The sequence below is a fragment of the Ostrea edulis genome, chromosome 2 (genome assembly GCF_947568905.1).
Source record: "Ostrea edulis chromosome 2, xbOstEdul1.1, whole genome shotgun sequence".
Taxonomy (NCBI): domain Eukaryota; kingdom Metazoa; phylum Mollusca; class Bivalvia; order Ostreida; family Ostreidae; genus Ostrea; species Ostrea edulis.
The window spans coordinates 98,834,772-98,857,190 of record NC_079165.1 but is presented as its reverse complement, the minus strand read 5'-3'; the positions used below and the strand labels follow the sequence as shown (position 1 = coordinate 98,857,190).

The following is a 22,419-nucleotide window of genomic DNA, read 5'->3' as shown; positions in this document are numbered from 1 at the left end:
GGAATTTAACTCTCCCTGCAAATTTTTATTGCTTACTGACATCATATTCAAGATGTCATCTTTACACCATTTTTTTCCCTATGTGACCTTAAAACACCAGCCGAATCACTAGACATTCATATGAAGTTTCATTGCCAAATCTCAGATGGCTAGTATTTGAGATTTCTACTTTCTTTGTTATGTATGTAACCTTGTGACTTCAAAAACCATAGGTTAAATCCTTTTGTCCTAAAGTTTCTCTACATGAAGCTGAATACATGTAAGTATTAAATGTAAAGAAACCTTTACATAAAATGTTACCTGGTGACCTTAACCTTTAGACTTAAAACACTAGGGGTCATTCTATCTCACAGATCAAGACTCTTCATTTGAAGTTTCATCACTGAAGCACCTATGGATGGATCACCCCAATTAATTAATACTCCCCATTTCACCAAAGCTGCTGACAAACACTGCAGAGACCAAGTAGACATCCTTGTCACCTGAAGCCATTTTGTGCAGAATGTTTCAGTCATGTGACGTCTTTTGCTATATCCTCCAAGGATATCATTGTTTTAACATCATCTATTGTGGACACAATATTGCTATTTTGATGGCATGAAAATTGTTCTCTGGGGAAAAAATCTCTTCCCAATACACCATTAGCCACCTAAATGCACCACTTCCTTTGCATGCAGTTTCAGTATAATACTTTGATTAAAAGAGAAAGTCTGATTAAGCAATCTTTTTTTTTATTGATATTTGTCAATCAGTAACAAAATACTTTGTATTCAACAATTTACAATGTGTCAATGAGTACCATTCACTTCTGCACACTCATTTCCCTTTGTCTATTAAACATAATGTAGATGATTGAACGCAGATGACTGAACACAAATGGCGGGTATCATAATTAGGATTACAATCTTAAATGTGAACAAATGCACGACCAGTTATTGCACACCCTTAAAAAAATGGCTGAAGTTATACTGGCCATCTCGGTAAAGATTGAATCCTAAATGAAATTCAAAACTTTTAGAAAGCAAGCTTCTTTATAAGAAGATAAACAAAGGAATCAACTTCAAAACCATGTAGATTGTTGGCATCACCTTGCAGTCTCATAAGCAGGCCTCCATATGACACATACGCTGCCCTGTCAATCAAAACAAAGTGGAGATAAGTCGGCTGTAAGTAAATGGCAAAATATTTAAAAGTTCACTATTAAAAAAGTATTTCACTCATGAAAAGACATTAAATTAAAATTCAATGTATTACAGTTACATATACAGTGGATTTGTCCTGAAAATTTTAAGCTACACTACAATACACAAAATATGTATGGTCATGCTATGTTACATGATTAATGAAGATGAGTACAGTGGTATTACATGGTTTGATGCATTATGAACAAGCATTGGGAGTGATCAACACTACTCATTCCAAAGGTAAACTCATGCAGCAAAATGGGAACAAAGCATACTGTACAACAAAATATGATACACCATTGAAGAAATCCTCAGCATAGCAACCACTGTGCAGAATGAATAGCATACGTGCAAAAATGTCTCAAATTCCCTCTCTTTCTCCCAAGTTTTCAATTCACATTACATAATCTAGAAACTTTTACCTATTAAAAAAGCCTTTTCACTTCCTCAGTAAAATTTCCTCAACTTTGCTCATGTGCTGTATGTATTTTATGGTAGATGAAATTATGAATGTATGAATGAAGCAGAGAGATGTGTAGTAAAGGTCAAGAGTTCAAAGGTTATCTTTAACACATCCATCAAATCATCCATACATCCATATGCTTGGCCATTTATGAAATGATTATTTATGAAAAGCTCTTCCACTATACAAAAAAAAAAATGATAAATCCCAAAGAGCACATACCATCTATACCAAAATGGGCCGAAACAAAGTGTGGTTTCAAGGAAGTGTGAATAGTGGTTGTGGGTTCTACGTTGTCATAACAACCAGCTAACCACACTGCCACAAAAACACACCCTCAATGTTTGTCCAAAATTTGCGGACCTTAGCAATGAATATGCATTTTGAGAGAGTTTGCTAGGGACAAGTAGCATGGATGGATGGATGTATGGATGGATCATGGAGCCTGACGTGAGGATCAAAATGAGTGAGAACATGAAAGTGAAAATCCAGCTTCAGTGTACCGTGTTTTTCAAAACCAAAATATTATCAATATTCATATATATCTATAAATACAAGTATTCATTTATCTGAATATTTTTCATTCTGACATTTGGTTTTTGTTATGTGAACAAAGGTTTCAACTCAGCTCCTGCTCGCTGTCTTACATTATAGGTTATTTTTACACTCTAGATTAACACACTATTGGGGTAAAACAAATCAAAATTTTCTAGCAAACAACACGCAACAGTGACTTTGAGTTAATTTTTGTTACTCAATTAAAAGTAAAAAAAAAAAAAAAAAAATTAAAAATACATGCATACAATCGTTCTGAAAGTGCATAATAAAATTAAATAAAAAAGAATGCATACAAGGATTCTATATATCATTAGAAGACTATATAATTCAACACAGGATTTCATATGAAGAGTTGTTAGAGTCTGCATGCAAACTGGTTCTGGCAAGGTTACAGGTGAAGGTCAGAGGTGAAGGTTAGGATGAGAGCGCATCGGCCAGTCACATACCAGATTATGCATTTACACTATACTATAATTGATGTACAATGCACGTCTGGTACTGACCAGTGAAACACGTTTAAAACTGTTTCCCTTGAATTTTTCCAGATAAAAATCTTCTTATAAACTTCATTGACAAATTACACTGTATTACAATTTCAACATTTTACATTAAAAAGGGTGCATTATTTTATTATCAAGAATTGGTGCAGAATAAATTTTGTCATCATCCATGTGGCCTGCCCTTCTCTCCCTATCACGTGAATGACTTCTTTTTTTAGTTAGAAGTTTGTCTGACTATTGAACATGTACAAACACAGCTGATCAACAGACTGAGTACTTCTTAAATATCATGTAATACAGCACAAGAGTCAGACAAACTGTCAGGAGTCACATGAGGAATTAGTCATTCATGCAGTTACTAAGTTACTGGACACTGCAGTGATAAACTTAAACACAGCGTTTAGTTTTATCATCTTTGTATCCACTACCAGGATTAACAACATGAGAAGAGAAGAAAAAAAAACCCAGAAAATATTAAGAACAGTAGCAAGCAAACCTATGGTTTATAAGTAATTCTAAAAAGCTAAGAAATATATGTTATTATGAATTGTAAATACAATACAGAAAGCAGGTATTAAGAGAAAAGAAATCAGAAAAAAGGCAGACCACATGGAGGAAACACAACACCCAATCATGATGGCTTCATAAACTTATAAGTTGCACATACATCACAATTACTGCTTACATTACTTTCACTTTAAGCCTCATGATTGGGTTTTAATATACAAACATACATATCATGCAGATCTACATTTAGTACAAATCAATATTAAACATGCAACAGAGATTATACATATTATACATGCAATGTTGTATCATGCATTAACATATCTCTCTCTCTCTCTCTCTCTCTCAGATTAAACTAACACAACTATCACAGACTCACATGACCAGGAGCTGAGTCAAATCCTTTACATGTCACATATTTTTTTATATAGTTTCCTGTATATCATCGACGACTACAAAAAATTGTCCTTTTATGTAGTACAGTAATAAAAGATAAGTTTATCCACTTCCCAAAAATACAAATGTGTTAACTTCTCGTGACAATCAGATAAAACTACCTTCACAACTTTTTCCTGAACTCTTATTTATATGAATTATCAAAACACTATCTAATAGACTTTAGACCTGATAAAATTTATTATGAAGTAATCAGTTAATTTAATCAGAACTTCCTGTACATTAAGATAATTTTGATTATTTCTAAATGTTTGACATTTTATCTAAATTTTGCAATATATGCATTATCTTTTAAAATATTTTGATATCATTTAACTATATATCATTTTAAATAATTATAGATTTCTTTTTCTCAGAAGGAATTAAAGTTTCTAGCTTACCTATTCATGAAATGCCTAACAAGTACACCGGTCCTTGTATATCAATCAAATCCCACCAAGGCTGTTGGACAGTATGTTGACCATGTGATGTACCATCATATGACATAAAAACCCAAGCGTATGTTCCTTTTACTTTTACAGAAATGTTCTTTGTTTTAATAATGATGAACAGAAGTACAAAGATAAAACAAGGTCATTGCCAGGAGATGCATGTCTATACATGTTTAGAAGTAAAATGTATTGTGAATTTTTAAGGGGCGAATTTGTGTTAAGTTTTCGCTTATTCAGATAGAAAAATTATTGGTAAACTTTTTGTTTAAATTCTATTACTTTAAACCAAACATCATATTTATGTCTTTCTTCAATAATTACAAGGTGGTATCAATCAATGGCAGAGTAGCAGTTTTTACCCAATCCTATTCAAACTCAATTGTTCAATCAGGCGCATCAGTCTGCTGATCTGAAGTTCTAGGCCAATTGTTCCCAGATCAGCCCCTACTTGTTATGATCAAGGAAGATCTCTGGGAGAGGTTAAAGCTATATTCTGCTGCCATGTCCCCCATGAGCTCGGTCTTGTGACATGTCAAACATTGTTAAGAGTACTTCTGAATAAACCTATCACCGCCCCATGTATGGGTCTTTTTAAAATCGGTTAGAATATATCACTGGAGACAATCTCCTTTGGTTATGATTTATATCCTTTGGTGTTTTTATCGTGGGGATCCAGATTATATTTGCAGTTTAGATTCCCTTACAAGATAAGTGATCCTCGTTTCTAATAATAAAAAAAGGTTTTGTTTCTTTTTAATTATAAAAAGCTTTTGTTTTACCTTTAATGAATAGATAAATATCTAATTACATTCATATTTTAGCCTTCAATTTCAATACTGATTAAAATGCTTTCAAGAATGGTCACTTGGGTGTATCCATGGTTTTAATAATTAACAATTTTCTTTTTCAGGGAATTAAAACAATGCCCCCAAAAAACCCTGAAACCTAGCTATTATCATTATAACTAAAAAAAACTTGCATGAACAAGTATTTTCCACCACACAAGCCTAACCTAAATTATATTACATTCTAACAACCTTACTTTTCACAAATCAGATTCTTCGTGGAGTTTAAATAAAACTTACCTTTAAATCCCCCTTTTTACATGATCTATATAACTTTTTTCACTGTGAACAAATGAAAGAATGTTTCCATTTGACTTCATTTCCTTAACAAGAATTCTGTGATCAAGAATCGTCTATTGTCGGAGAACTAGCAAATATTTACTTACAGGACTAGAAGGCTAGAAGCAAGGACGTAATACCACTTACTAACTTTGTCAGGTCAACGAGATCCTCCAAATCTCCATAGTCATTTTGAAAGAAATCAGTCATATCTAAATATTCATCAGTCATCTGGGCAGAATCAGGCTGTAATTAATTAGTTTGAATCCATCCAGCCACATAACTACCTGTCGCAAAACTCACCTGTGCACAGACAGCCGCAATTATCACAATCACAGGCAAAAATTGTCAAGAAGCCAAAAAATTTGAACCCTATATTACAATGTACTGTGTTATCATGTGCCATTGCTTGCTATGAAAATAGGACTGATTCATATGCTGACGTTGTAGTTATACATACAACTTATCTACGTTTTCCTGTTGTTGTTTTTAAGGGTTATAAATATATCGCTGACGAAACTTTGCTATCAAATTAAAATTCCATCATTAGCATATGACTACGACATAAAATTTTCCATAACCAAGAACATTCAACAGAAAAGCTCAACATTTACTTTTATTTTTCCTTTTCCAGTAACTTGATAAATTCTAAAAAGGGCCTAGATGAATACAATTCTCTCGTTTCTTTATACCAGCTCCCATTTCAGTCACGCAAAAAAGTCGCATTTTACGGAAGGTGCAAATATTGAACAATTAGTAAAGCTCCAAACAAAAGATTTTGTAATTAAATGTTTTAAAGGTGAAAAAGACAATAGATACTACTGCAGTACATGAATAGCCTGGTAATGTGAGTTTTTTCTTGACTTGAAATTTGGCAATGCATTAATAGGAACTTAAGACATGTTGCCAAACTGCAGGCATGCCTGATCCTGCTTGGTTGGGATGCCCCGTTTATGATGAGTGGTTAAAGCCACTGTGCAAATTTTACTGTATATATCCAGGTATGACAAATAAATCTAGGTAATAAATCATCTACCCACTTTTGTCTGCTTCATAGGTATATTAGATAGGAAAAGAAAACAGAAAGAAAATGAGGACAAAATTCCAGAATGTATATTTACGTGCAATTTACATCTATATCAAATCTATGTAAATTTGGAAAAAATGCAAACAATGTTCACTTTAAAATTTCTATAAAAATTTGAAGAAAATTCCATTTCAATTTTTAATTATATATTTCTAAATCAAAACAGCAGAAGTAAGCATTTCCAGCATGACTTCCTTTTTCAGATGTACAAGATGTTTAAGGAAGTCCTGTTACTACTTGCCTGACGTCCGACACCTTCCGAACTTATGTCATCATCGTATCAACTTCCTATATCAAACAATATCAAAGGAACAAGACGCATTTGTACTAGTACCTATATCATGTACATTTGTACTAGTACCTATATCATGTACATTTCAAGTATTTAGTCTGTTTTTAACTTGAAATCAATTTATCACAGAGTATATATTGGCTAGCTTCAGTGATGCATAACATGTATGTAATGTCTTCTAATTCTTAAATTCAAATGCAGTGTCGCTACTTGACATTAGTAATAAATTAATTCTAAGAGAACATTTATGGAATACTGAATTTCTAAAAAAAAAAATTGATTTGCCCATGTAAAACAAAATTTATTTCCAAACTCGGGTATTGATGGACTTTGAGTACATTGTAGACACACAGAATTCGGTAACTGGCCCATCACAGTCCACTGACTAATCACAATAAGTATATATATATGCTTGCTAGATCAGCAATATTCAGAAATGCACACAGCCACACTGGTTTCCATGAGCCCCCACCAACTGTACTATACATGTTTCCCTCCATTACAAATTTCCCTCCTAAACTTGAACGAGTCAGTTTCGTCATGTTAGTCAAGTCAGTGCTAGTCATGGTTCAAAAGACATGTCAATAATGAAGTCCTCTGGAGTGACTATTCTAATTTTCTGTATAGAAATGCTGTTAATTTTATATTTTATCTGCTTAGAACAATGAAGATAATTGTGCGGAATGAAGGCTTTTAAATTGCCGACCAATAACTTATTAACAATAATCCAGTATATCGCAATTCACCCGCTCTTTGTTTGATATGTTGCTAATGGATATCTCTTAGATTAAGAATTTTAAATTCTAAATGTACAATATAACATTTATTATCAAACTGAAATATCTTGCAATCAAACAATTTAATGATCAGAAAAAAACAAGATCAATAGTTCTTAAATTGAAATGACTCCACATGAATTTGAACAGCCTTATATACTATGCTAAAGAGCAGTAATTTAGCACTCAAGAAAATATGGTAACTTATTTCAATCTTGATAAATCAATGAGCAATTTAAATTCTTATCCCATGAACTAACCCTCTCAACTAAGCTCAAACCAGGTGACAATCAAAAGATCCACAAACTTTTTTCATAGTGCAGTGCACATGTTTCCACTTGATTTAAAGGAGAGAGAGAGAGAGAGAGAGAGAGAGAGAGAGAGAGAGAGATCATGTCCACTTAACAGAAACTGAAAACAATAAGAATGGTGAGTTCTCTCACAGAAGAAAAGATACCACCAGCTGTGTTCACACCATTAATTATGTGAACACCCAATGGTACCTTCACCCATATGAGTATAAAGTCTCCTCTGTACAGCACCACCATAAGATATCCACAACTTGCTAATTAATACTGCCAATGAATACTATCTCTCCAAAAGCTTCTCATCTGGCCAACAGGTACACCCAAACTTTACCTTGAATTATTGAGTACAATACTCTGTATACATGTACCTAATTTATACAGCTAACTCACACTGTCTGTGTCAATTACAAAGTGATTCTATAAGTGCAAAAGAATTACAGAACAAATGTGCTCTAGATCATTAACCTCGATTCTATTTCATATTTCAACCCTGAATTGATGATAAAATAATCAGTTATATACATCATTAATGATGCAAAACCCAAGCAAAACTTGTGTGCATGTATACAGGGCACCATGCATGTGCCTTCACTGCCTCTTACACATAAAGGGGTAGTGTGCAAAAACTTCTCCAGATCAACCTCAGCAGCTATAGCATCATAGAGAACAAGATACCACCAGCTGTGTTCATAGTGTATTCCTGTACAAACACACAATGGTACCTTACCCTCCATAAGCAGTTCTCAACATTACCACTTTCTCTTTCCAATCATGCATACAGGATCATCCGTAGGTCATCGTCCCCTGGACTTGTCAAGTAATCCCCTAGAAAAAAGGTTATTGACTGCAAGATACAGTGAAAAGACAGAAAACCCTTCAAAACTACTACAGAGAAGAGAAATGAAGCATGCTGTTCACACAACACAAAAATACTGTAGGACTTCATCATTACCTGACAGGAGACGCGTGGGGAAACCTCTAGTAAAAATAGTCAACATACCGAAAGATGTAACTAAATGCCAAACTAACCTATCTGTAATGAAATGTGACCCTGTTTGCCATCGTCACTACTCTGTATATATATTATATAACTAAAGATCCTGACATCATGGCAGACAACAATGTAGGCTTCAAATGGTGACTAAGTATTTACAAAAAAAACTTGCAAACGCACCACAACAGACACAGCATCTCTCTAGGCTTCTGATGACGAAAACATTTTACTTTGAAACTCAGCATCTTCAAAACATTACACACTGCCAAACTTATCTGAATTACTGATCCATAACCACAGTTAGACATCAATAAAGGCACACATCCATAATATCCACTCAGTGGCTTAAAACAGTAAAAAGGTTACATCAGCACAATTTATAAACACAGTACAACTATGCTCCAAGTTCATGAGCCTCTTTTTGTTGGGTAAAGAGGTATAATGGAAACTGTCCAGAGCTAAGATTTATTACTTACAACCTAACAATACATATTTACCAGCCAACATATTCAATGAACATACGTTATGTACATTTTGCATAATGAACTTTACGTATTGTGGTTACCTTGGTGTGTATTTTTAGTCAAGAGTTTTCCCTCTCTATAAATAGGGTCTACTTCAGAATTTTTAAAAAAAAATATATTCAGGAATTTTGACATGTTTTTCTAGAAATTTATTGTTCCTAAATAAAGAAGGGCACCTTCTACCTACAGTGTGTGAGGGACACACCTGATACATACACTGCACATGTGTAGTGTGAGTTCCTCATGGACATAAAACATTTATCACAACTTCCCTTCACATTCCTTTCTAGGTTCACTTTAACCCGGGTTATACTCCCCACATACTTGCTTACCTTTCAATTCTGAACCATCACAAGATAAAGACAGTGTGCATACTTCATAGAACATGTTGGACACTACGGTGAATGTGGGTCCTTATCTACCTGTTCAACAGTTGTGTGTTCATGTATGAATACTGTCTATATCCTAAATTTGCTAACAGACTATGAATAAACTTAGCAATGAGAAAGTCCAAAATGAATAGCTAAAGGAAGAAATAAATCTCTAAGGTTGGTGGCGATGGTATGCCCCCATTTAGCGTTCGATATCTGCCAGCAATTTGAGCATGCGTTAAAGTACGTATTTCCCACAAAGTGTTCATTCAAGTCCTGACTTGGCAGTTCAATCCAATCAATTGTTTAACAGGCTTTACAAATCGATTTTTTCTTTCTATTGGAACAGGTCCTTTTACAAACCATGCATGCATATTTATAGATTCTCTTTAAATATGTATATCCACTCTTCTAAACCACACGTAAAAATTTCTATAATGCAAAATTTCGTAATTCCCACATTTAAAGCTACTTGTGATTTCATCACTACAATAACAAGACTTTTAATTCAGTTATTCTAAACTGTGTTTAAAAGATTCAACATTCTTTCATTACACCAAATCGACCTCTGAACTTACTGGGTCAATATTTATTAAAGTACCACATACAAGTACAGTCTTGCAGCAAAAAATTTAGCAAGAATCTCAATTGCAGGTTGTTGCATGCAATGAATTACCATGGAGACTTTTCTTTCTGTTTGTTCACAGCATGAAAAACTTTCATTTTATGTTATCTTTTGTTTGAACTCTATTGCTACACATTTCCCAAAATCTGTTTTCTGCAATACAAGTACAAGTTCTGTGTTTCAGTATGTGTAAAACTCAAGGCAACATGTTAGTAGCACACATCCTAGTAACTACATGTACCGAGTACTGACTTACCCGGAATTGCATGCATTCAAGTACACACACTCACACATACCATTAGAATTATTTATCTGTGCACATGCTGACAATTTACATGTAAGAAGCAAACTAAAGACAGAAAATTCTACGGGTATTCTACAAAAAGAAAAACTATAGCGACGTGAAAAATACTGTCAAAATCTGCATCACAGGTTAAGCCTATGGCAATCTTCCAGGTGTTCTGTATTTAACACGTACTAAGTTTTCCTTAAAAGCACCAAGAGATAGGAAAAGAAACCACACACAACACACTGTGCCACCACTTACAGTCGACTGGAGTCCGGTCCAGTGTCATCCCCCTCAATGCGGTATACTTTCCCATGCATTACGTACTCAAAACTGTCTGCTCTGGAGGGACCAGTGTCTGTAGGGTTATATTCACCATCATCTGGGGTTCCATCTTCCCTCAGTGTCTTGGCTAAAACCATACGGAATTTGTCACCTGAAAAAAATTTAATGGTACATGTAAACCTGGACTTCTCTCTTAAATCATATTTTAGTATGGACACACAACTAAATATATGATATGGATTTATTGTAGACCTCTTTAAGAAGTGTGAAAGTGACATAAGCCAATTCTATAACATATGCCTATATCCTTATCATGGAAAAGAAAGCTGATTTTATTGTAAAATAGTCCATACTCAAAACATAAATTGATTTGCATCATTTCATAGTAACTTGTTTTCTTTTATAATCATAGAGCCAGGTATTGGTACAAGAACTCTATAACTGGACTTAGTTTGCATGGCTCTCATGAAGATATCAAATATCTCAGGCTAAAAAAAAATAATTTCCCTGAAATGTTCCCCTATGGGTTATTTAGACCTTTGTGTCTGTATGTGTGCGCGTGTGTGATATGCCTCATGAGGTCAATTCTCTGATAAAGTAAATCGTACAGTTAAAGTAGGTGTTTCTGTCCAACTTGCACCTGTACGACAATATTACAGGCAGATTTCGACTTATCAGGCCGCTCTACCTGTGCAAATTATTATAAATCATAAGTAAATACTTGTGTTTAAACACCCTACTGCAAACAAGTGAAATTTGGAAGTCGGCCTTGGTTGCACGTTTTTATATTCATTACAGATAACTATTCTAAAGGCTGTTTTCACAGGACTAAACATGTTCACGGGGTTATTCATATTTTATCTAGATCTGCTGAAATTTTTACTATTTGTAATATTACTAATACAAACATGATAAAGTGATATCAAGATCAATGCTGAAAAACCTCTCACAAATGTCTTTCTTTTTTTCTCTATATTCTACTGCTGAATGATTTTTTTACACACAATAATACTGCACCAAGACTGAAATGCATCTGTACTGATAATTCCAAGTGTTTATCATGTTTACGTCATGGCATTATATTCTATTTTCTTCACCCCTGGCATTAAAACAAATATTGTACCTAATATACCATTATAAATTCATACCAGTAATGAATTGACTCACTAATTAAATTCAACATGGATATAGTTACAATGTGGGAAGTAGCTAGGACATGACTACGGAAGAAAATTCATCCATAAATCAGCAAAGATTTTCAGATGAGAGATTTACTTCCCTTATAAAACATACACACTATTGGAATGGTTTTTTTTTTAAAAATACACTCATTATGAGAAATGGATTCAGTTTGTATTTACTTACCCAAATCAACAGGGTACATCTGTGTATTGATATCTAGGATCAAGTCCATTTTGAAGGACTCAGACTCACAAAAAAGTCTGGACACTGCAAAAAAAAAAAAAGAAATTAAAAGAAGAGCTCTATCAAAAGAAGTATAATTCGATCACAATTTCTGCCACAAAATCTCCTAACTTTTTGCTAGGGCATTCACTATCAGTTCTGTTTATGCTTACAATTAAAATGTCAATGCACTGTGTCTATTGTACAAACTTCTTATGCCTTTAAATATACATATACAAGAGCAAATGCATTTATTTGGAAGTATGCCAATAAAATTATATTCTTAGGAGCTTTAAAATTTTCATACATGCACATTAGTTCACTTCGGTCCCTATTTCTGTGGTATTGTGAATTGTGAACCCCTGCCAAATCAAACACTCCTCAATGATCTATATAATACTTGACTCTTAAACTCTAAAAAATTTATCTGACATAAAATTATATCAGAACATGATATGTTCAACACAGAACAGGTTTTCATGCTTCTCTGTCTCCTGGCTCACAACACCTTGAGAGTCAGCAAAGAAAAATTTTCATTAAAATATCAAAATATGAAGAAGAAGAAATTATTTTAGCAAACTATTGTTAATGTGGTGATATTCTTGATCAATGCCAAGATCAGTATCATTACTATATATATATAATTACATGTTATCTTTTCTTAACAAAATTGCTATGCAGTTAAATTGCATCAATAAACTCAAATTGTTTATCACTGCAAATAATCATAATGAAAATCTATATATTATCAGTAACACACACACACACATGTGCGCACCTTTTAGGTTTAATATCTAATGATATGAAGTTAAGATAGATAGAGTAAGACATATATTTTTTTTTTTTTTAAATTGATTTGTTCATCATTTCCATTTGAATTCCATTCTTTCTAAATAAACACCATAATATTAATATTGAACACAAGTTAATTAACTGGTAGTGCCTTATCTCAAAGGAACTTGTGTGTATGATGTTTGTGTAATCTTGTCCTAGGCAACAGTGTACAAGAACTGACATGTGAATCTTTCAGAATTAATTTGTACATACATAATTATATTGCGTTCATTATATTCCTCCATATAACAACTACTAATTCACATGAAATGAAAAATATTTAAACAAAAAATATTAATGGCAAAAAGAAAGCTTATGACTAGTGAATCACATATAAAGGGGTAGATAGGTACATGCTGCAGCCTGTCTGTCATGCCTTGCATACCATTACATGCAATATTTATCTTACACTTCCTAATTATTTAATGTACAATCTGCACTCCTAAAGCATTATCCCTAAATACAAATAGAGTGGGAAAACCACATGAATTAATGGCTTTTGCACTTATCTCTACTTATCTTTTAAAACGATAAAAGTATAAATTGACGTGCCCTTACATGATATATCAGGTCAAACTCCACTGACAGTCCATGTCCACAATTCAGGGCCTATCAGCCAGTGAATCCTCTGTGCATTCCCATCATTACCAGTATCGCATTTACTATCATCAAAGATAATATTTGTCTCTCCCATCCTCTCCCAAACCTTGACAGAATACTTTAATATACAGATGTGTTTCATTCTCAATGAAGACGAGCCAGGTCTACAGGGGGTTTTATTCTCCTTTTAACATTTACAGCCAATCATAACTTAGTCAGTGAGACTTGTCAAAACATGTTTCGATTTTACCGGGTATGAATTGCATAAAAAATCTGTTAAAAATGACATACCTCAGTTAATTAATTACAGTATATCACTGATGCGCATGACAGACAGGGAAAAATGCAGAGAAATAAGCAATGATTCTAATTATCTAAAAATTATATCGCATTACTGTCCCGGTCATGCTGGGTCATGCCTGGAGTCCGAGGAGGTCGCCATGTTCGACAGAGAACCGGTATATGTTACCGTTTCTGTTCTGATCACTAGGTAATACAGAAAATATAAACTTTAAGAAAATACACTCACCTCGATCAAACTTCTTGCCTTCTGGATCAATATCCTTCACATCGAAAATATCTTCGAACAACACCCCCGCCATTACCAAATTTGGCTTATATAATGTTTCACGTTTATCGGCGCTGCTTTACTGTTAATTAGTGTAAGATTTTCATTTCTATCATACCCGGTTTCAATATATCTTATTCGTGAAGTGTTTTCGATTTTGCTATTTCTGTAAACGTCACTAATTCTGAAGAAAAAAATCTATTGCATGTTAATTAGGATACAGGAAGTTAAGTCATTTCTGTACCAAATATGATTTTCAATACAAGAGAGTGCATAAAGGGCGGTAATTTCGGCTTGCTTTGACTTACTGTTTTAGCACCGGGAAAATTTTAAGGCGTACTATAACCCATATTTTAGTGACAAAATGCTAAAATTGCATAGATCTTAGTGTATAACTATTTGTGTTTAAGATTTGAATTATCTCGTTGCATTCTTAATTCGAAAGGATTTTGAATAACAGAATGCGCATTTATTGCGAATGATTGTAGATCGAAAAAAATTTATTAATCGATATAACCTGATTCATTGATCTACGAAAAAATACCAAAAATGTTCGCGGCTTGATTTTTATTGTTTCATAATGTTCACTATCTATAAGATAATATATGAGGACTTTATACAAATTACCCAGCAGTTGTTAACAAGGAACATGCAGAAAGACATTTATAATTTTTCCTGAGACTTCTGACATATTGACCTGTTTGTGTAAGTCATTGACCAACATAATATTAAAACGCATGCATTCATGAAGTCTCTGAACAAAACCAATTAATCTACTAGGCCTAAATCATTGTTCTTTTGACATGGCAAATTTTTGTTGTTTAAATTCTCAAAGCATTGTCAAACACGACTCGGCATGTTGGTGTGATCTGTCTAAGCGAAATACGACAAACTCATAATGGGAATCAATACATCGTTCTGTGTACCAATATATTCAAGAATTGAATATTTGTTTACTAGTTTAAATGAAATATATTTTTTTCAAATCTTAATTTGTCTTCAAAATTATAGAATATAGCTTGTGCATGTGCTTGATTTTTCAGTTACAGAATAGTTCAAGAGATTGGGGGTGTGTGTAATTTAGATGTGTAAAATGAGACAAATTTTAACCATTTGACCTGGGTTGTGGGGACAGAAGTACACTATGGACAAAAATCCCCATGTCCCATAAAAATGGTTTAGATACAAGATACCGGTATCAGATTAGCGGGAACCATTAGTGGTGTGGAGACACGTCCCAACTAAAATTCTCTCTCAAAACATTTTTTCCTAAAAATTCAAAAGAGAATATTCAATAAACTTCTATAGGTGGCCTTTACAATAACGCATGCGTGTAAGCTCTTCTAGGCATAGACATTGTATTATCTCCTAGACAGGCATTGTATTCTACTTCTAGTACGACATCCTGCATTAAACACGTTTCGTCGGAGAGAAAGAGAGTTTTGTGATGGTATACGTCCCATTTTAGAATTTTTTACACGTATAGAGACGCCCAGACACGTAAAAAAAAAAACAAAAAAAAAAACGGAGGGGACAGGCACGAAGAAATGGGAGGGGGTTCCCCACTTTATTTCACACCGTTATTTTTCATTATTTTTACACCCAAAGTTCATTATATTCACAGGCAAAGTAAGATATATTGGGCGACTTCCCCCCTCACTTTCTTAGCTCACATCACATCAGATGAAAGCTCGATTGGACTTTTTTTTCACTTTTTATCCGGAGTTCGTCAGCAAACTTTTAATATTTTCAACTTCTTCTCCAGAACCACATGGCTAATTTCAGCCAAACTTGCTGACAAAGCATGCCTATAGGTAAATGGGATTCAAGGTGCCACGCCCTTTCGAAGTGGAGATAATCAAGAATTAGTAAACATTTTGTAACATCTGTTAAAAATATTCTTCTCAAGAATCACTGGACCAATTTCAATCAAACTTTGCAAAAATCATCTTGGGTAACGGGGATTCAGGTTGTTGTTGTTTTTTTTTTTCAAATGAAGGGGAAATAATCATGAAAAAGCAAGAATGGGGTGGGGTCTTTTAAAAACCTTCTCAAGAACCATTGGGCCAGAAAAGTTGAAATTTACATGAAAGCTTCCTGACATAGTGTAGATTCAATTTTGTTCAAACCATGCCTTGGTGGGGTGGGGGGGGGGGGGGATCGGGCCACAATATTGGGGAGTCTTCTTCTCAAAAGGGACATGGTCACTTGTGCAAGCATTCCCAAGTGGTGCAGATTTGTGTTTGTTCAAATTGTGGTCCCTGGAGCTAGGATGGGACCACAATAGGGTATCAAAGTTTACATGAGAGTATATTTATAGGAAAATGCATTTAAAATCTTCTCAATAACAGTAGGGTAATGGATACTCATATTAATAAACAAGCGTCCCCAGACAGTGCAGACTCAAGTTTGCTCAAATCATGGTTTCCTCGGGTAGGATGGGGCAACAGTAGGAGATCAAAGTTTTATATGGTCATGATGTTTGACATTGGAGTTTAATTGACAAAAATTTCAAAACTTTAATTGAAACTTTAACATTGCGCATGGCTTTTGAATGGCGAGTGATACATCTTTCATATTTCATGTATCCATTTTTGTGTGACTAGACCTTTCTTTAGGTTTGAACCTGTAACCTTGACCTTTGATTTTGACCTACTTTTAGGAAAGCTAACATGGGTAACATTTTCTGAATTGCTTAAAGTTGATCGATCTTCGTGGGATGTCCTAGGTTTTTGCAAAAATCTTTATCAAATTAAACTTTGCGCATGATAGAAATATATCTTTCAGAGGAATTTTATTCACTGCATAAAATAAAAAATTTGGTAAACTATTGATATTGAAAAAGTTTACATTTTCCATAGATAAAAAATTATTTAAATTTTAAAAAAATGTTGTCAAGGGCAATAAATCCTATGCTGGTATATCTTCTACTGTATGCCTATTATACATAATTTCCCCAATATCCACAATTAATTTACTCATATTTATTAATTAACAGGTTTTGTTTTAAACTGTTGACATTTGAAATTTGTCATTTCAACAAGTTTATTTATTTTAATTATTCTGTAGAACGAAAATGCGCTAATTTTCTAATGCTAACATATACTTCTGTTTTTGTATGTCCGGCATCTTTAACAATAGGCCCACAGGCCTTATCGGTCACCTGAATACTAGTGAAAAAGTATCACTACTTCCATGGGCTATGAAAACTAGAAAAAAAATCCTGTTCTGAATATCTAAGCTAAATTCTAATGTTCAGCAATAGTATAAAACAAGATGTGTTCTTAAAACTTCACTGCCTTCAAAAGTGCATACACTGATGAAATAGGTGTATTAACATTAAAACATCAAAATATATGACTAATTTGGACTCATCCTAAAGTCATAATCCTGGGTTTTGATTGAAATTCACCATTTTTTGTACATCCTTTTCTGCTATTCCTAAGTATGCATTTAGATTTTATACAGTATCAGCAAACTCGCACATAAATACTATATACTAAGTTAGGCCCCACCTTGGGGTCAGAACCCTTACTCTTGGGATCATCAAATTTACAATTTTGGTAAAAGACTACCTGCTCTATCCATTTAGTTTTAATTTAGTATCAATAGCACTAAAGAAGATGTTATTTAAGTGTTTTACAAATAAACACTATATAACAAGTTTGGCCCCACCCTGGGGTCAGAATCTCTACCCCGGGGATCATGAAACTTACAATTTTGGTAGAGGCCTTCCTGCTCTCCATCACCATGCATTTAGTTTTTCTTACACGTGTGCGGTTCTTGAGAAGAAGATTTTTGAAAAATTGTCAATTTTGGGACGTTTTTGCCCCGCCTCTAATGCCCCAGGGGTGCAGGAATCCTGAAATTTACAATTTATGTCCCCCTTGTTCCAAAAATGCTTCATACCAAACATGAAAAGAATTGGAATGATAGTTATCAAGAAGAAGTTAAAAATGTCTATTGTTCACACATTTAATAACTGACCATTTTGGCCCCACCCTGATACCAAAAAACCCCTACCCCTGGGATAATCAAATTTACAATTTTGGTAAAGGACTACCTGTTCTTTCTAAATATCTATTTAGTTTCAATATAGTATCAACAGCACTAAAGAAGATGTTAATTTAAGTGTTTTACACATAAACATTATATAACAAGTTTGGCCCCGCCCTAGGGTCAGAACTCCTACCCCGGGGATCATGAAATTTACAGTTTTGATAGAGGCCTTCCTGCTCTCCATCATCATATATTTAGTTATTCTTACACATGTGCGGTTCTTGAGAAGAAAATTTTTGATAATTGGTCAATTTTGGGCATGCAGTTTTTGTCCCGCTCTTAAGGCCCCAGGGCCTTAGGAGAATGAAATTTACCATTTATGTCCCCCTTGTCCCAATGATGCTTCATACCAAATTTGAAAAGAATTGGACTGGTAGTTATCAAGAAGAAGTTAAAAATGTTCAATTGTTAACGCACGACGGACGACAACCGATTGCAATAGGTCAGGTGACCTAAAAATGTGGCAACACACATTTTTTTTTTTTTTTTTTTTTGGTTATTAATTGAATTTAACTATATTGAGTGGAAATTAAGACAATTTTTCCACTTTCAACCATTGATATTGATAAGTCACATGAGGATCGATCCACCTTAAAGTAATTCCATCCTCCTGTGATGTCATCAAATTTTGCAAAATCAATGATTTATTTAGATTTATGCATGATAGGAACATAAATTTTGTTGGAGTCTTTTCTGATAGGTATTGTAAAAAATCTTGTTAAAAATAAACTATTTCAAAAGTCTAAGTCATTGATGAATAATCAAGTTTCAAAATATTGAATCCAAGAGCAATAACTCTGTTTTTATTTAATTCACCATCAAGTCTATTATGCGATAGATTTCCTTTATTTTTACAGACATTTTGTATGTTTTTGTGAAGATACGTTTCATGAAATTGTTATGAATGCTATTATATCGTCATATCCAGTTTGTATGACATTTTGATAACGCTGTTTAAGGAAAATTCCAATTTTCTGACGGTGATACATGATTCTGTTTATGTATGTCTCGCATCTTAAAAAGCGTGATGATTTTTATGTATTTTATTTGATAATTTGTTAGTTTTAACTCTAATGAATGGAAATAAATGCACTTTTCAAACTTGTATCAGAAAAAAAACTTCGAGTATGGAGTTACCTTAAGGTAGGGATTTTATATCTTTTATATAAGTTCCTCGGAGCAAGACCTTACACTTCCTACCAAGATTTTCTTTAACCTTGTGATCTTGTATCATGGTTATGTCATGACCCTATGGAGTTAAGTTGGGGTTACAATATGGGGTCAGAATTTTTCAAGGGAATAAAGATTGCAAAATAAATCTTTTAAAAATCACAATAGCTAAACAACAGCAGAACCAAAGTAATTTTGGTGAGCGATGTGGCCCATGGACCTCAGTTTTGTTTAAAGACGAACGCACACCGCCACCCCTTAAAATATTGACGTTTGGGGCGATGTGTATGTGTGTGTTGTCAAGAAATCTGAGATCATTATAAAGACCACCGACTGTCCCTCTTCCTCGGGTGAAGTGCCACAAAATTTGACCCATCCATGGCGCTCACGGCCATTGCAGTGAGGGTTCTTTATCGGGTCAACGTCTACTGTAACATAGGACCTAGATTTCTTTTTTTTCTTTTTTTTATTGATGGTCATTTTCGAAAAGCCAGTGAATTTCACTTCTAATGCCGAGAATACCTATGTTAAACGTCTCCGGTTTATCGCGGCGCCGGGAGCGAGAATCGAACCTGCAGGTCTTAGGGTTATGAAGTGAACGCCCTTTCCAAATTATATGTTTCACCCCAAACGCCCGCAATGGCGAAGAAAATTACGTACCAAGCCACTGGCGGATTTAGAGGCACCCCCCTCCCCCATAAATTTTCAAAGTTTAGGGTACAAATCAGTGTGTACTATAAAAAGGGGGGGGGGAATCAAATCATATCTATAAACAATTGATTCTAAAAGCCATAACGTCCCTAAATCTGTCACTGTCGGGGAAACCCTGCGCAGTTTGTAAACGAATGTTATTGTGACGTCATTTTTTCCATGCTGAAAATCGACAATGACATACCGATAAGATATTATAACAGTCAATCCAAAATATGTCAAAAACAAATAACAATAAATTAACATGTAATCTATTATATCTATCATATTTAATATGAAATCAGTAAGCACTTTCCCGTTCATACGCTGTCACAGCGATTCCTGCTTCTCAGCGACAACATGCTTATTTTCACCGGACAACCACTTCTATGAAGGTCTATGTCAAGGGTTAAAGATGGTGATATGGTTAAAATATTGCTGAAGTTGTTTTGGGGAATATTTTATCACTTACAATATGTTATGTATGCCTGTTTTTATCCTGTTGAGCCGGTCAATATTTTCTCTCTCCTGCTCTGTTGTACTTATTCGTTTTTCTTTCACTATTTTTATTTGATTTCATTTTTTCTCTTTCGTATGTCGTTTAGTATTTACCTACCTTAATTTCCCACTTGGAACTGTTTTAAGTGAGAAACGGCCAAGTATCTGAACGTGTTTCCAAATGTTAGGGACTCAGCAGGTCGTTTGCCGTGTATGGGTAGTTTTGTTTATATTTCGCTCCACCCTTTTATCAACAACGTATTATTTTTATTCACATGTTTTATCATTAATTTTCTATTGAATATCGATCAGCCACATGCACATGTTCATACGTTTGGATTAAATGACAGTACCGTACCTACGGTGCTTTAAAGTTGCAGGACACGATTTGAGCTGACAATTTTCAAATTGTATTATTCAATTTTTCATGTTTACAATCCTTAAACTAAGGTATTTCTAATGGTCAACAAAAATTTGAATGTCAGTTGTTGAGTTACAAGAAATAACGAGGAGTTCTAGATCCAACCCTAAAGAGGAGGGTATATTTGGCAACAGATAGTACACTACTTTGTTTTAGCTTTCCTTATCAAATTTTGTCCGGCTTTTGTCTGTCCGTAAACTTACACATCTGTTACCGCCTTCTCCAGAACCACTCGGCCAATTCCAACCAAACTTGCCATAAAGCATAACCTAATTCACAGCAGTCAAATTTTTTTGTGAGGAGTAAGAATAGGAGCTTAGTAGAATACTAACTGGATCCTGCAGTATGTCTCTTTGTTTATAAATAAAGGTTTTTATGAAATTTTGGAATCCATTGCAATATATTAAGCAGGGTAACTCAATTTCATTCGTCCCATTGACTGGGATATTGGATGGGTTTACATGTAATTGTTGCTCCTTGTATCCTTTAGGGGTTGTATCCTTTAGGGGTTGGGGACTGCTGTAGGAGGAGCAAGGGAAGGGGGTCGGGTAAGGAAGATAATGCTATTGAATGAATGAAAGGCACCAATACATATCTCTAGCCATGTAACCATGAACTGTTAGATTACGTTAGGAGATGGATAATTAAACCCCTAAAAGTTTCATGTATACAACACAATACAGTGCAATGTATTTTATTTCCAATCGATGGCCCAAGAAAGGCAGAGTTATTACAATGATTCAATACATATATGAAGACATTGATCCTATGATATAAACACATGTCTGACTATACATTTTACAAACACACACATCCACGACACAGGATGTGCTTTCTGAATATTATACATCTGCAAGACAGAACAAAACAAAGTTAAGATGAGCATTAAAGCTAAAATAACAGTATGTAATCACAAACCTGAACTTTGTGAGGTTTTGTGAGAGTATGTAATCACAAACCTTAACTTTGTGAGGATTGTGGTTCTTCAAAAGAACACTTAATTAAGGTTGATCACTACACCAAAATTCTATTTCGGCTCTGTGTTTCATTTGCTAATAAAAAAATTCAGAATCCAAATTTTGCTGTGATTTGATGCATGATTTGAAAATCTAATAAAACAAGCCAGGCTCAGATAGACATTCTAATTTTTAAGGTAAAAAATATCTGTGAAAATCTAAATTGTTATTAATTGTTAATATTTTTAAACAATTTTTTTTTTTACATTAAATCTACAGCTAAAATCTTCAATATGTCGACATTAGAAAACCTCACATTTTCATTTAACACCATAATAATATTAAATATGTATGTAAAAACTGGTTAAAATGACAAATATTAAAAAAAAACCCAGCTACTTTATAGATACATGTATATATAAATCAATTGTGCACATCAGAGAAATCA

At 34.0% G+C, this 22,419-nt stretch overlaps 2 protein-coding genes and 1 long non-coding RNA gene across 10 annotated transcripts in view; all 3 read right to left on the bottom strand.

Annotated features, from left to right (window-relative positions):
- Window positions 1-714: 714 nt before the first annotated feature.
- On the bottom strand, window positions 715-14,443 carry LOC125679456 (DNA-directed RNA polymerases I, II, and III subunit RPABC3-like). Of its 5 annotated transcripts, XR_008800321.1 has the most exons (5): window positions 14,139-14,435; window positions 12,137-12,220; window positions 8,861-10,922; window positions 8,440-8,511; window positions 1,013-1,132 (listed from the first exon to the last, which is right to left on the bottom strand). XR_008800321.1 is itself a non-coding variant. In XM_048918683.2 (4 exons), exons 1-4 carry the CDS (start codon window positions 14,209-14,211, stop codon window positions 1,015-1,017), a joined length of 450 nt encoding a protein of 149 aa, XP_048774640.1. In that variant the 5' UTR covers window positions 14,212-14,443; the 3' UTR covers window positions 715-1,014. The 5 variants fall into 5 exon arrangements, 1 of the variants encoding a protein (XP_048774640.1); XM_048918683.2 differs by lacking the exon at window positions 8,440-8,511 and having other exon boundaries at window positions 715-1,132; window positions 10,748-10,922; window positions 14,139-14,443; XR_008800322.1 differs by lacking the exon at window positions 8,440-8,511 and having other exon boundaries at window positions 9,537-10,922.
- LOC130052010 (uncharacterized) lies at window positions 3,550-7,847 on the bottom strand. Its single transcript, XR_008800325.1, has 2 exons — window positions 4,049-7,847; window positions 3,550-3,664 (listed from the first exon to the last, which is right to left on the bottom strand). It is a non-coding gene; the product is annotated as an uncharacterized LOC130052010 (long non-coding RNA).
- Window positions 14,444-21,695: 7,252 nt separating the features above from the next.
- LOC125678967 (glutathione hydrolase 1 proenzyme-like) overlaps window positions 21,696-22,419 on the bottom strand; it is a 42,347-nt gene continuing 41,623 nt past the window's right edge. For all 4 annotated transcript variants that reach the window (XM_048917792.2, XM_048917794.2, XM_048917793.2 and 1 more), the window contains exon 13: window positions 21,696-22,419. This exon is cut by the window's right edge and continues 4,656 nt beyond it. The gene's annotated coding sequence lies outside the window, so the exon portion shown is untranslated.

What these genes read in the sequence shown, in the direction of transcription:
- LOC125679456 (XM_048918683.2), bottom strand. Translation starts at nt 14,211, where the DNA reads ATGGCGGGGGTGTTGTTCGAAGATATTTTCGATGTGAAGGATATTGAT. An exon ending in AGGCAAGAAGTTTGATCGAG is followed by an intron (nt 12,221 to 14,138) that starts GTGAGTGTATTT and finishes TTTTTTTTGCAG; the next exon opens with TGTCCAGACTTTTTTGTGAG. An exon ending in GATGTACCCTGTTGATTTGG is followed by an intron (nt 10,923 to 12,136) that starts GTAAGTAAATAC and finishes AATTTTTTTCAG; the next exon opens with GTGACAAATTCCGTATGGTT.